The sequence below is a fragment of the Lygodium microphyllum genome, chromosome 1 (genome assembly GCF_053477565.2).
Source record: "Lygodium microphyllum isolate KBCC chromosome 1, Lygodium_microphyllum_v1.1.10, whole genome shotgun sequence".
Lineage (NCBI taxonomy): Eukaryota > Viridiplantae > Streptophyta > Polypodiopsida > Schizaeales > Lygodiaceae > Lygodium > Lygodium microphyllum.
This window is the reverse complement of record NC_141135.1, coordinates 123,484,922-123,500,114: the sequence shown is the minus strand read 5'-3', so window position 1 is coordinate 123,500,114 and position 15,193 is coordinate 123,484,922. Positions and strand designations below refer to the sequence as shown.

At 38.3% G+C, this 15,193-nt stretch overlaps 1 protein-coding gene across 1 annotated transcript; it reads right to left on the bottom strand.

Moving 5' to 3' along the window:
* Window positions 1-531: 531 nt before the first annotated feature.
* LOC148041634 (uncharacterized) lies at window positions 532-1,497 on the bottom strand. Its single transcript, XM_087692656.1, has 3 exons — window positions 1,339-1,497; window positions 1,038-1,154; window positions 532-816 (listed from the first exon to the last, which is right to left on the bottom strand). The coding sequence occupies exons 1-3, from the start codon at window positions 1,495-1,497 to the stop codon at window positions 532-534; spliced, it is 561 nt and encodes a 186-aa protein (XP_087548782.1).
* Window positions 1,498-15,193: the final 13,696 nt, after the last annotated feature.

Sequence of the window (15,193 nt, the reverse complement as noted above, 5' to 3'; positions counted from 1 at the left end):
AAAGCACACATCACAAACAAGCACAAAGGATGCCTACGAAACAGTGAAACATAAAAAAACCAATAAGATCTTAATAGAGGACCAATTCAAGCTTGTACATTTGGTCTTAAAGACTTTGCAAAGGGAGTTTTCTTCTCTATTAACATGACAAATTAACATTCCATCTAAGTAATGGTGGCCATGGAGTGCTTCCTACATTGATGTTGATATTCATCATTAACATTTAATGATATTGGAGTTTTCATTGATGTATACCACTTAAGAAATAAAGACAAGCAATTTGAATACTAATTTAGTGAATTGTAGTCGAAACTTCCAAGTGGATATCGTTGATGAATTAACCATCAAGACCAAAATACACTGCACACAAGCTCTAATTGATCTTGCGATAGGGATCATTGCTGGTGGAAGATTTGCCATTTGAACGTTACTAAATCTACCTTTGCTCCAATGCATTACATGAGAATTTGGGCTGCAACAAATAGTCCATGTCTCTAAAGGCGCCATGCCATGCATCTGAAATCATTATGATCACGACTTGGGAACGAGGGCTTCGTGTATGTAAGGTACGACACCTCCACCAGAGATGGTGCCTTTGAAGAATCTGTCTAGCTCTTCGTCTGTCCGGATTGCGAGCTGGAGGTGGCGAGGCGTGATCCTCTTGAGCCCGTGGTCTCTGCATACGTTTCCCGCCAGTTCAAGAACCTCGCCTGCCATATACTCCAACACGGCCGCTGTGTAGACGGCTGCCGTTGCGCTTACCCTTCCTGCTGCCGTCCTTGACTTGAGATGACGATGCAGGCGGCCCACGGGAAGCTGAAAACAGAGGCAAAGTTATACGGCGTCGACTCAGCATCTGATTCTGTTAAGGGTTTCCAGCGCTCGCTATAACACTAATTATTAATCATGAAAGCTTGGCCATCTCAAGAAAATTTCCGAACGCACACTTCCTAATCACCACGAGAGCATCAGCAAACTTCTTAATCACAAAAAAGGCTGATCAAAATAAGAGAAACTAGAATAAATATGATCAGTACATGTAAGCCAGCGCGAGCGGCCCTATTCGACGGCCTTGGCGGCAACATTGGGTTTGACCGAAGGTCCTGCTCCTCCTCGACGTATCTGCCCTTCCCACCAGCTTGGCTTCCATCAACCTGCGCCAAAACGCCTTACTAAAAAGGGTTTTGAGATTTAACACCTTATAAAACGTGTAGAGAGCTACATGAATTCGGTAATGAGAAGAGAAACTGCCGATCCGATTCGATAAGAATCATATTCTCAAAGGCTGGTCAAGTTAAGAAAGAGAAAGGGACGGCGGCGGCCGTGAGTACTGGTCACCTGTGAGGCACCGCCGCCAGCGAACGCAGACCTATGCGAGGCTTGCTGGAGATCTTGCTCGTCCATCGCAACGGATTTCCGCTTCAACAGGAACCCCTTGAGGAGATCTTTACCCCTCCCCGGCCCTGATTGGCTTCCACTTCCGCCAGCCTGCTGCATCAGCCTTGCGCTTCAACGGAAGAGAGAGAGAGAGAGAGAGAGAGAGAACGATCGCGCGCAGGAGACTAAAGACTAAAGGATTGCTAGGACATTGCTCGCGATAATCTGATTTATACGCCCCATGAAACTTGTCCCGATTGGCTGTGGATATATATAGACACTATAAACTGATCTATCCAAAGAACACGTTTGTAAATATAATGTCTAGGTCGTAGTAGTTTAACATGATACCTTTTTCGATGAAGCAATTCGAGAATCCAAACATAACAATATCTAGTACCTCGTAGTAGAAATGAAAGAAGTACCCCCAACTTATTACTATGGCTCCACTATGGCTCTCCTATACCCTAGGAATTATCCTTAGGATGCTCCATTTCAATATAAAGCACATGCTCAATATAGTCTTTTCTTTTAATGAAATGTTCCAAGAGATAATTTAATATTTACCACATTAGTCCCCAAGGAAATGATAATGCTAGATCTATAGTTTAGGAAACCTCATACTCAACCTGCAGGGTCAATCGTTCGAAAACAACTGCTATGCATCTAGGAGATAGTTCTCATGATACCACGTATGAAAATGTGGATACAAATTAAATGCCACATGTTTTCAACCAAGTAAACTTGTAAATTAATCAATGTGAATATGCATTAACAATTATTTTTATGGCTTCACTCTAGCATATTGTGTCATTGCTAAGGCAACACTAAATAACCCATAAGACTTAAATCGCACAAATTCTATATGATAGAATATGCATAAAATCAAAATTTGAATCATGCTTAACTCCCACAATCCCCTTCTCCATATCACTTAAGATTTTGCATTAAAGGATAGGATAAATAGGTTTTTTATGTAGTTTCCTTTGTAATAAAAGTGTACCTATATAGTATACCTATGTAGTATCTCTTCAATTGTTGATTCATGTTATTTGTATGCTAAATTTTGGTGTATTATGTATGTTATAAGTATCTTGTGGTATGAAATTTAAGCATAGAAAAAGCTCACTTAATCATTGTTTAGATTGCAAATATGTTGAATTCTAGATATGCCTTGCTTAGACACCTTAAAATTTTCTATTTGAAAAACTATTAGAGATTAGCATTTCTCAAGAAAACCAGTTTTTGTGATGTGCTAGGCTTAAAGGAGCAACTAGATGGAGTCTCTTGCTATGCAAAAGCTTATTATAGCCACGTTCAAGTGATATCGTTCATTTACGAGTTATTTTTATTTTATGTTGTATGTGTATATGTATGTGGGATATGTTTCTTTTATTGGGGACTAACATTTAAGGCATGAAGTCCCAATGCTAGGTTAGGTGTGTCTTAGAATTTTGTGCAATTGTTCATCTTCTATAAAGACATCATTAGGCACTTTAAGAGCTATGTTTTAGAGTAGTCCTAGTGACCCTATTGTGCTAGCTTGCTAGGCAGTTGTTTCTCAAGATCCCTATTAGTTGGGAGGTAGATAGAGAAGTCTTTCCAATAAAAGAAAAAAAAACAAATAATGAATATATGTACGATATATATAAAGTAGTGAGGTGTGTAAAAAGGGGTTCTAACCGCTTAAATAAGAAAATAAAGATAGAAAAATTTTAAGATCAAATGCTCATTGCCTTGCGAAGGTTGGGTAGGTTCTTGGGGACGAGTTAGATGCCTTCTCTTCCTAGGGGTGGTATCTAGCCAAAATAATAAATAAGTATGGTTGAAGCAAAAATAAAAGTGAGCGAAAGAAAAAGAATTTAGTGTTGCCTCATGAGTGCTTGGTGGGTTCTTAGGTACCAAGAAAGGACCTAAGGCCGATACCCTACTCTTCTTGGGCCACAATATACTCAATCCCTCTCCTTTTTACATTATATCCAAGTATAGAATATTTAGGAAAAAATATGGTAAAATGAAAAGCTAGCTTATATTCAATAGACCAAGCTATAGGAATCATTGCCTAGTAGAAGTGCCTAGTATGGTTGTTCTAGATTAAGTAGGCAGGTTAGACCACTAGTTAGGATGACTTCTTTGATAGTTTTTTTTAGTTGTTCCATGTTAGAGTAGTTGGTTACTGACTAGCTCCATATCTTTGTCAGATTATACTGAGTCTTTCCTTTGTGGACATCATGCTGCCTTGATTTCGTTAGGGGTAGGCTAAGAACTGTAGTTGTGTTTTATTGTGTATTCTTCTTTGTAGTAGATTCACACTCTTTATGGTTTATAGTTTTGCAAATAAATTTGTGGATTCCATGGCTTGAGTCACACTATTCCGTAGATTTAAAAGTCGAACTTCGTGCAAAAGAATCCTAAGACTCATAAAAGATGTATTTTTGATGCAAAATGAAAGAGTTATAGATCAAGGAGCTAGAATTTTTCTCAATGCATTTTGATGTCAAGAATCCATCACAAGTTTTTATTTGTCAATCAAAGTCCATTTGACCCCCCATTTAATGGCTGCAAGGTTTGGCGTTATGAAGCAGTTGCTGGATCCAAAAGTCGAAAAGCATGCTATGAAGGCTAAGTGATAGATTTCCATGCTAAAAAGCCAGGCATCTAGTTAGATCACGATTTTGAGGTTTGCATCTTCAACTAGGACAAAATCACTTATGATCAAGTGTGAATATCAAAATTTAAACCACTTATAATTTTGGGAGTTATGTATTAATCATGGTTAGTAAGGAAGAAAACTTAAAATTCATAATGACATAGGGAGATACGTTTTTTTTTTAGTGTCTCTTGGGCTTGAGTTGCATTAATTTCTTGCTCTTCATCACTTTGATTTGCACGAACAACACTACAAGGATACAGAGGCATAGCCACGGCGCTTTCGGACGAAAAATAGTGACGTCGCTATTTGCGTCGTAAATGCGACACAAATAATAATGGAAATAGTGACACAAATAGTGATAGTGCTCAGACGAAAAAACACGGGCCGAAACTTAAGCATGTTATTTTGCGTGAACAAACGAAAGAGAAAGCAATAGGGAGAGTGAACTCCATCTTGCATTTGAGAGGGAGAAAGAGAGAAAGAGGGAGAATGAAAGCTTCTCACCGCCACCACTACCATTTGCGAAGAAGAGAAAGAAGTATACGGAAGGTGAAGAGGAGCTGCCGTCATGAAGAGGAGCTGCCGAGTCCATCCTCGAGCCTTTGCGGTGAGTGCATTGTTTCCTCTTGCTTTGTTTTTGTTTTTTCTCCTTTTCTTTTACTTGTTTCTGTTAAAAATCGGGTGTATTGAGAGAGAAAGAGAGGAAATGAGAGAGGGAGAGGAAGAAATAAAAGGAAAGAAGGAATGAGAGAGAGAGGGAGAAAACATTAAACATAATAGGGAAAGAAAGAAAGAGAGGGAGAGGGAGGAAGGGAGGGAGAGAGAGGTTGTTGTTATTGTTGTTGTTGTTTTATTTCTTCTGTTGTTTTATTCTTGTTTGTCGTTGTTGTGGTAGTCATAGTAGCAGTAGCAGTAGTGCTATTTGTTGTTGTTTAATCTCTTATTTTCTTGTTTGTTATAGTAGTGGTAGTGGTAGTGGTAGTGGTAGTGGTAGTGGTAGTGGTAGTGGTAGCGGTAGTTATTGTTGTTTAATTTCTTATTTTCTTGTTTGTTGTTGTTGTGGTACTCGTAGTAGTAGTGGTGGTAGTGATAGTAATAGTAGTAGTAGTTGTTGTTTAATTTCTTATTTTCTTGTATATTGTTGTTGTGGTAGTCATAATCGTGGTTGTAGTCGTCCTAATCGTGATTATAGTAGTAGTCATAGTAGTTTTCTTGCTTGTTGTTATTGTGGTAGTAGTAAATTTTTTTCTTTTCTTATTTATTGTTTAGTTTTCTTGTTAGTAGTAGTAGTAGTAGTAGTAGTAGTAGTAGTACTATTTTTTTCTTCTTTTCTTGTTTTTTTTTTGTAGTATTAGTAGTAGTAGTTATTGTTGTTTCTGTTGTTGTGGTTGTTTTTTCTTATTTTCTTGTTTATTGTAGTGGTAGTGGTAGTGGTAGTGGTAGTCATAGTCGTAGTGGTGGTGGTGGTTTTCTTGTTTGTTGTTGTTGTTGTTGTAGTAGTAGTAGTTTTTTTTAATTTTCTTGTTTATTGTTGTTTAGTTTTCTTGTTTATTGTTGTTGTTGTAGTAGTGGGTAGTATTAGTAGTTTTTTATTCTTTTCTTGTTTGTAGTAGTATCAGTAGTTATTGTTGTTGTTTTCTTCTTCTTCTTCTTCTTTTCTTGTTTACTATAGTGGTAGTGGTAGTGGTAGAGAGAGAGAAATGTTTTGTTAAAGGAAATTGGTAGGAGAGAGAGAGAGATGTTTTATTAAAGTAAATGAGAGAGGGAGAGGAAGAGAGAAAGGAAGAAGAAACGAGAGAGAGGGAATAAACATACAACATAATAAAGAAAGTCAATAAGAGAGAGAGATGGAAGGAGAGAAGAGAATGAATGGATTAAAAACAAAGAGAGAGTGGTGGCAAGGTCCGGTGTAATACCATGAGACGGGAAACACTCCGACATATGTTAATTTGTGGGTGAGTGGAAACTTTACATACGTTAATTTTGTTGAGTTACAAGAGAAGAAAATCCATCCTCAAATAATTTTTTTTAAAAAAGAATGATAACAAAAACAAATTGTTTGTCGTAACGCAGACCAAATGGAAAATGATGAAGGTCGTGATATTCAAGATCACAAGGCGTATCTTAATCAGTGTGTCCCATGTCCTTGTTCTCAATGTAAGCTAGCAATTAGACGAAAATGTCGATTGTCATAGGATACATACGATGCTTCGATGAGTTTCAATCTGAGATCATTGAGATCAGGTGATCTCAAATTTTAAGTAAATGGTAAGAAAAGTGTATATTAATCATGCATTGTATTCGCAAGCTAATTGAATACCATATACAAAAACATTGGGTGTGGCTGGCAAATTTTCTATCTAGGGAGGCGATGTCTTGTCCCAAGGAGGAGTGCACCCTTTGCGGCCAGTTAGAAGAGTTCGTAGGCGTGCGATGGATGGAGTGCTTGGGCCAATCCACCACTTGGAAGATACTACGCAATCTATATTGTCAATACGAGAGGCGACAGGTAGCCTTCTAAACTTACCTACAATCTTGGAGCTTGAGATGGAGGCAACGATCGATACATTGATGCCCATGGATGTCGAGACTTATGATCCTCTTAGAGAGGAAGCATCTACACCATTATATGATCGGTGCCGAGTATCTCGCCTAAAGACACTGCTTGCACTCCTAAATGTGCAAGAAAAATATGGGTGGAGTGATGGAAGTGTGAGCGAGTTGTTTAGGTACCCTGTATGTATGTTTCATTGATTTCTTTTAATTGGTACTATCATTAAAAATATTTATTCTTTTTCAAGGTTTTTAAAGATTTTTTTTCAAGCTATTGAAGTATCATATATTACCACTTACAAATACCATGCCTGAGTCTCATGATGATGCACGATATGTTTTACGAAAGCTTGGCATGAACTACAACAGCATCCATGCATGTATCAATGATTGCATACTATTTCAAGGAGAATACAAAACTATGGAGATATGTCCCACTACAACAAAAAGGCTTCATAGACACGCTTGTCGACGCAATATTTGAACTGTGATAAAAAATGTCGGGCACGCTTATTACCGCGCCTACTGCTGCATCTACAATTTCGCATCTAAAAGCGCGCTTATAGTTAGAGTTACATGCTCATATAGACGTGCATATAGACGCATGTATTGACGTGCTACGTAAATATATAATCATATTTATAAAAAGTAGATATATTCATATTGTGAGTCTATACACGTGTGTATCTAGCGTCTAAAAAAGTGTTTACTCTGTAAGTTTTTAACGAGAATAGACGCGCATTTATCCTGCAATTTAGATGGGCTGATAGACGACAAAATAGAGGTATGAAAAAAAAACTTCTCTGGTTTTTTTCCCCCCATCAACATAAAATTGTATGCTTAGGAAAAATAGAGAAAGATTATTTCGAAGATTTTTGTACTGAAAACAAAACAATGTATGTAGAACACGAAATTTCATATATATAGATGAAACATTTTTACATGATGAGTTCTAGTGCTTGTGACCTCAAGCACGGTCATGGTCGCAAGCACTAGCTGAAAGTAATACATATCAAAAATGAAAATTACAAGCCAAAGGGAGGCATGCATACATGGGGCTCCTCTACATCTTCTCAGAAGAGGCATCATCATCGCTACCACCACCGCTGCCTGTGCCGCTGCCGTTGCCGCCACCGCTACTACTAGTCCCCCCCTTCGTTATCCTCAATTGTATCAGGGTTTGCCTACACAAAGGATTTGTTACAACCATATATATATCATCTCTCACTTGGGTCTCACCTATATATACTAACTCTACATCAATATGAATCATTCTTTGGGAGCATGTCTTTTGTATCTCTCTCGTACTCTCTCTCTCTCTCAACATGGTATCAGAGCTATGGATGCGTAGCAACAACAAGGAAGATAAGTTGTTTTATTGTTTATACTTGATTGAATTCTTTGCACAAGTGATGATTTGATACATGAACTTTTTCAAATTAGAAGTATTAGTTAATTTTGTCTTTAAAAACTAGTTCTGGCTGCGTAGCTCTCGTCGTACTCTCGAATCCTATCAAAACCGCTTGTCAATCAGAGTTCTCGATCAAAAGTTATGACAGTTCAGGATTCAAGACAGCAATTCTGCTCGAATATGCGATTCTTTATTTAAAACTGTAATTATATTACAGTTTGTTAATTGCTCGTCTTTGTTAATGCTATTTTTAGTGATGTTTTATGATCGTTCACATTCTTTGCTCGATCGAAATAGCACTTTTCTTATATGCATCATCTCGTCTTGCACGTTACGCCTCTCTATTTCGGGCTTTCTTTTTAGTCACTCAATACTTTTTGTCGTTCTTACGTGCACATCTCTATTTCGATTGTCATGCATCTCAACTACACTTGTCTTGATCATGGTTTGCAGATTCTGCGATCTCATCTTATTTGTTTTCTCTCGATATACAGGCATGGCCAATTGCGTAATCGTTAACGGATATCCGTCTGGCTAACGTTCAGTTCCCTTCTTCCAAGGACAAGGCTTTCCTAGGTGGAAAGCAAAGATGATGCTAATTCTTGAAGGTGAGGAATTATTTGATATTATTTTGGGCAACCTGTCTTGCCCAGTTCAACCTGTTGATGTGATGAATAACAATTCTGTGACTACTGATGGTCCATTATTTGAACAATGGAAAATTGATCATACTGATTGGATTCGTCGTGACAAAGCGGCTTGTCGTTATATATTGTCTGCACTTCCTGACTCACTTATGTTGGATGTCTTTCATCTGGAAACCTCTCATGCTATTTGGAAGTATCTTATCTCAACGTTTGAGAAGAAATCCGTCACCGAAATTTTATATCTCCAAACTTGTTTGAAGAGTCTTCAATATAAGGTTGGTACTTCTATGCACTCTCATATCAAGGCTTTTAAAGACATTATCAATTAGCTTGGTGCCACCGGCGCTCCTGTTGCTAAAAATCAGATTGTTACTCAACTTCTTCATACCATCAAAGATCCTTTATGTGACAATATCATCACTATTTTGTCTAACAAGGATGATATCCACTTTGACAAAGCATGTATATCTCTTATTGAATATTCTCAATGTCATGAGGATCATTTGGAAAAATCTGATGCTATTTTGGTCACTCACGAACAAAGGGATTTTGATGCTGCTTTTGTTGCTCGCAAGTGTCCCGCTTCACGTTTTCAACAAGGTGGATGCCCTAATCAAGGTAGTAAATCTTCTCGTCTTGCTTATCCTAACAAACATTGTTCTTATTGTGATAAGAAAGGCCATGTGGCTTCTGATTGCTGGGCACGTCAATATGATGAGGAGCATGGAGTTACTACAAAGCAACCTCGCTCGTTCAAAAGTTTTCCTCCTTGTGATTATTGTGCACATACAGATCATCCATCTCATCATTGTTATAAACGTAGATATGATGAAGAACGTTCTCGATCTTATATTGTTCAACAAACTACAACTGATGATGATCATACTCATCAGGAGCTCAATTTCGCCATCATGATATCTCTCCAGAAAAGGTACTTCATGTTCATGATGGTTCTCTATTCATCGTTGATTCAGGTGCCACTGGAAACATGACATACCAATCGCAGTGGCTTCACAATTATCATTCTCTTCCTGTCAAGAAGTTTGTTTACCTTGCGGATGATGCGACTTGTCAAGTCAAAGGAGTGGGTGATTTATATCTGGGGATTGTTTCATCCACTAGAATATTAAGAGGAGTTCTTCATGTTCTAGATTTGCAAAGAAATCTTCTTTTTGTAGCTCGTCTAGTTGATCTTGGTTTGTTTGTTGGCTTTGATCATAATCAATGTCGTATAGAGAAAGACGGGCATACTATAGCAGTGGCTCCTCGACATGGTGATCTATTTGAGCTATCATTGAACGATATAGTCGCAAATGTTGTTACTGCCCTTGGAGATGCAGATTGCAAATTTTGGCATCAACGATTTGCACACTCCGATTTTGCCAAAATTCTTGATCTTCATCGTCATGGTCTTGTGCAAGGTATGGATCTTAAATCTCATCCACGTATGGGAATATGTGAGTACTGTGCACTTGGAAAACACCATCGTTCGCCTTTCCACACTTCTACTTCATCACATTCCTGTGCTCTCTTGGATTTGGTTCATACCGATATTTGCGGTCCTTTTCCTACCTCAAAGTCAATATCGATATTTTATAACTTTCATTGATGATTTCTCACGGTACACACATGTCTATCTTCTTAGACATAAGTCTGAGGCTTTATCTATATTTAAACAATACAAGATAAGTTGCAGACATCTTCACAAAAGCTCTTAGTGAAGCTCGCTTTAGCTCATTAAGACATGCACTTGGTATTGTTCCAAGTTCTTGTCTCACTGATTGAGGCATGTATCATTGTATTCAAGAAAACTTTATAGTAAATCATTTTTGTATCATAGGTATGTGTAGGGGCTCGGGTTTTTCCCTTGTTCTCCCCAAGGGTTTTTTCACTCGCAGCTAGATACCTTTGTTTGAGTGGGGATGTTACAAAAATATATATATCATCTCTCACTTGACTTGGATCTCACCTATATATACTAACTCTATATCAATATGAATCATTCTTTGGGAGCATGTCTTGTGTATCTGTCTCATACTCTCTCTCTCTCTCAACAGGATTAAGGTATATAAATACCATTACAAACATAAATTAGAGTTACCTATACTTTTCATGTAAAAAATAAAACATACCTCTTCTGGTGGTGGAATCCTCATGGCACGATTATATTGCTCCTCCGTGATGAGTCCCTCCTTGTAGAAATGCTGCCAAGTGGATGCCTAGTTATGACCTCGATAGTAGTCTACCTCTCTAGGAGTAGGCATCCTACCAACGATATGAAACTACAAAACAATTTAAACATACAACATATTAGAACACACTACATAATGAAGTGAAACAAACTAAAAAATTTAAATTTAAAAAAAAAATCAAATAATACTTACAAACTCAACCTCCCATGACTCCCTGCCACCCGATTCATGATGCGACGATCCCATGGTTGCCATCTGGATACGTCGCGCCTCTGCATGCTGGTGACTTGTCATTTTCTCGGATGCTCTCTTCTTGGCCTCTTTCCACTCCCTGCGGTGGCAATTGGGTGGTTGGCCATATCCAGGACGCCCCTGCTCTTGTCTCCGTACTGACTCCTTGGCGTGCATCATAAGGTGAGACCTCTTGTTATGAAGGGCATCTCTCACCTTTGACCATCCCCAATCATCTGAGAATCGTGAATTCTCGGGACCGCAGCACCTCTTGCCACAAACCATTTTTTTGGTACTTGAAGGGAATCATGCAATCTTTGTATGTGGTATGCACGACATTCCTCAACTAGGCTATCACTTCCCTCCCCTCAGAGTCATGCAAGATACCACCAACATTAGTGATAGAGTAGTATAGTTTTGGAGGCTCACCTCTCTCATTTCCCGGTGAGGGTGATCGAGAGCCACCTCCTAGACAACCCCGACAAAGCCCTATACCTCCTTGTCCTCCCGCATGACTCTCCCTTCTCCCTTGATGGGCACTACCCTCTACCTCACTTGATGCATGTGCTTCTGCAGATACACGTACTTCGGCCGATCCATGTATTTCACTTGATCCCTATGCATCAGTTGATCTGTGTGTATGCATAGTGCGTGGAGTACGTGTTATTAGTAGAGGTGTGCCAAGGTTTGGTGTTTGTGCGGTAGTGCCAGGCAAAGATGTGATAGGTGTCCCAGACATCACACTGAAAATCTCCTCTGCAGTGGGAGGGCAACCAAGATAATTGGTCATCTCCCCCATGAATTGCTCCTTGTTTGGAAAACCTCCAAAAAAGCTACTAACACCTCTAGAAAACTCCGCTAAGGTGTTGTTCATGCGTTCCAACTAAGGATCAGTGCTGGAAGATCCAGGATTCCACATCTACACAAGAAAAATCATATAACCCTGTACAGATAAAACATATTACATGCTGCGTCTATATCTACGTCTCTGTGTGCATCTGTCAGCGTGTCTATTTTCACGTTTATACTTGCGTCTACACTGTCATCTAGACGCGCTGACAAACGCGCACAATCGAACCATTTATTTCAAACTTGGTTAAAAAATGCGCGAAAAAACCTCCATAGATTGTACAGTCTATAGCATGTAAAGAGAGAGAGAGAGAGACAAACACACAGAGAAAGCAAACAAGATTGAGAGAGAGAAGAAGAACTCACCTTCTTTGCTTATTCTGATGGGTGGCGGCTAGGTTGCAAGATCCTTGTCCTCCTTCTCCCTTCTCTCAGTAAGTTGCTTCAATAATCTTCTCTTCCTTGTTGTTTGGCTCTTGTTCTTTACTCTTTGGCTCTTCTTTCCTCCTGTCCTCTTTTTACCCTTATTTCCTTCCCTCATTGTCTTCATGAAGTGATAGATAGACATGAGCAGTGATATCGAGCTCGGACTACAGAAAATGTGCAAAAAACGCAAGAAAGCACAGATTTGACAAGAAATCCACAACTTTTTTTAAAAAATATTTGCGTAGCGCATCTCTAAGCGCGTGTAATTGTGCATGTATATGCGTAGATAATACCTATTACATGCGCTGACAGACGCACAATAGCAATTAAACTGATTAGATGCTAGCTTTTGGTTGTTTTTGGATCAACATGACATGACTTTCCTAGTATTTCAATATTAAAATGTTTGCCTCCATGTTGTAAGTATCAATTCATGCATTTAGGGAATATGATATATATAGATTGTATGTGCATAGTGATCCAACAAATCAAGCCTCTTTCTTATTTGTAGGCATTATATATTGTAGTTAAACTCTAACAGTTTATATTGTGCAAAAAGGTGTCATTGATTTAAGCTAAGATCTTGATCTACATTGCTATTCATACAATTTCATTTATGTTGGGTTGGCCAATTTGTTTGATTAATGTAAGATATGCTTGATATGATGTTTTTGATTGAGAATACTGGTGAAATATATAGAAAATCTTGAGATAAGAGATGGTACACTAGCAAATCAATTGACCTATGTGGTGACATATATAACAAAGCTTGAGGATAAGAGATAACACATTGGCAAGTCAATTGGCACATATGTGGTGACTTACAAGACCATCCCACTTGCAATTGCATGCAAGTATCAATAGGTGGATAAAGCACGAATGGTTTTTAGCTAGAGAGAGATAATGCAATGAAGGTGTATATGAAAGAGATAGAGAAAGGCATATTATCCATCAATCAATCAAAGATATGTACATGAAGTGACTTGATATAGTAATTAGAGTATCCTCATTTTTAGGATGCTCCATTGACTTCTTCAAGTTCCCATAACCTTGAAGTAGATAGCCAACCATAATGTCCATGGAAGGAAAACTTGACCTCATCAAATTAACCAAGTTAATTTACTTATACATTTCATAGATAAGAGATTTTTAGTTGGCTTATTGGTATTGCAAACTATCCCTACAATGATCTATTTTAGTCACCAACAAGTAGACACTGGCTAAAGATGATGAAAAGAGGACATGTGCACATTGGCTACATATGGTCCACCTTATCTAAAATTATATGTGAGCTATAAGTGCACCTTGACATGATTAGAATAGCTTGCACATGCACAAGCCAACTGATTTACATCAATCTACTCATGCTATGAATTGGCATGCATGTCTTGCTCTTTCTTTGATTGTATTGATTGTGATGTATATTCCTCAAGAATAATGAGAATCAAGGGACTACCCTAAAAATAGAGGGTACTCCCTTGAATCACCAATTAAGCTTTGATCTATAAGTTTATGCATGGCTAGGTTAAGTGCATAACAAATGAGACATGTGAGTGTATTGATCAGTTCTTTCTCTCTCTCTCTCTCTCTCTATATATATATATATATATATTGCACATGCACAAGTCAACCTTTGATCTATAAGTTTTAGCCATGGCTAGGTTAAGTGCACAATAGATGCAACATGTGCATGTATCAATCACTTCTCTGATAATTATGTTGTATATACATCCAATCATCATGCCCTATCCAATCACATTTGTATAGCGCATAATTGGATGTATATAGGACACAAGATCACATATATATAATTAGCTTTAAATGATTGGAAGTATATTTGTAATACTCAGAAAGAAGTAAAGTTGGTAATGTATATCATGTCCTATACATGTATGCCCTATACATGTATATCATGTCCTTATGATCCTATACATGTATATCATGCCCTTATGATCAAGGTGTAATTATGTCGTATATAGATCCAATCATGCTGGTGCGCACATCGGTCGCTGTAGGCTCACGTAGTGAATCCCGGAAGGTCCCCAAGAACAATGAACTCTACCTTTTTGCACAAATTACAATGTAAAAAGCATGAACGACAAGAGCAAAAGACCAATTGGGTTCAATCTCCCCCCATGCCTTGTGTGAGCGCTTCACACAGCATGTATTTTATGTATATTTCTTCTTCATTCTCAATAATAGCCCAATTTACAAAAATATATCAAGCTTTTAGCTTTTGAGTTTGCTTTTACAAAAATAGGAATAAAGCTAATGGACGGTGCCCAAAGAGTCTAGCATGCCCAATACAATGTCCAAATAGAAATAACATATCCGTGCGCATAGGCGCATACAAAATAATAATAAATAATCGATGCCTCAATAGACATGACAAAATATAGGCATGGCGCCTATCAAAATATAATCCATAGGTCGCTAGACTCCAATGCTTTCCTCCGCCCCACTACTGCTATCTCTACACATCAACTGAAGCATTCACAATCGTTAGTAAAATAATACAATTAAACTGACAAAAGTGAATACCTAGCAGTCTTCAGCTACATAAATAAATCAACTGGCTAGAAATAAATCCTGAGTGCGCACTCTAAACTCATTAACGTTTATTAATTTAATATGCATTTTGCGGAATCACCCGCTATGGAATCACCCATGTACACACTAAATTAATGAAACACCCTAAAAGGACAGGTGTCCCCATCAACTTCTCGCACAAAGAATCCACTTTGTGTATGAGCCCCGGTCATCAAAGTTTACGGAATCCACCGTAAAACCTCACGGAATCCACCGTGAAATATGCCTCCTGGCATCATACCCGCGGGGTGGGATAGCAATTGAC

Excerpts from the sequence above, each read along its gene's own strand:
- LOC148041634 (XM_087692656.1), bottom strand. The coding sequence starts at position 1,497 with ATGCAGCAGGCTGGCGGAAGTGGAAGCCAATCAGGGCCGGGGAGGGGT. Across the intron at positions 1,155-1,338 it reads CTGGCGGCGGTGCCTCACAG|GTTGATGGAAGCCAAGCTGG; the intron begins GTGACCAGTACT and ends GTTTTGGCGCAG. Across the intron at positions 817-1,037 it reads CCGCTCGCGCTGGCTTACAT|CTTCCCGTGGGCCGCCTGCA; the intron begins GTACTGATCATA and ends CTCTGTTTTCAG.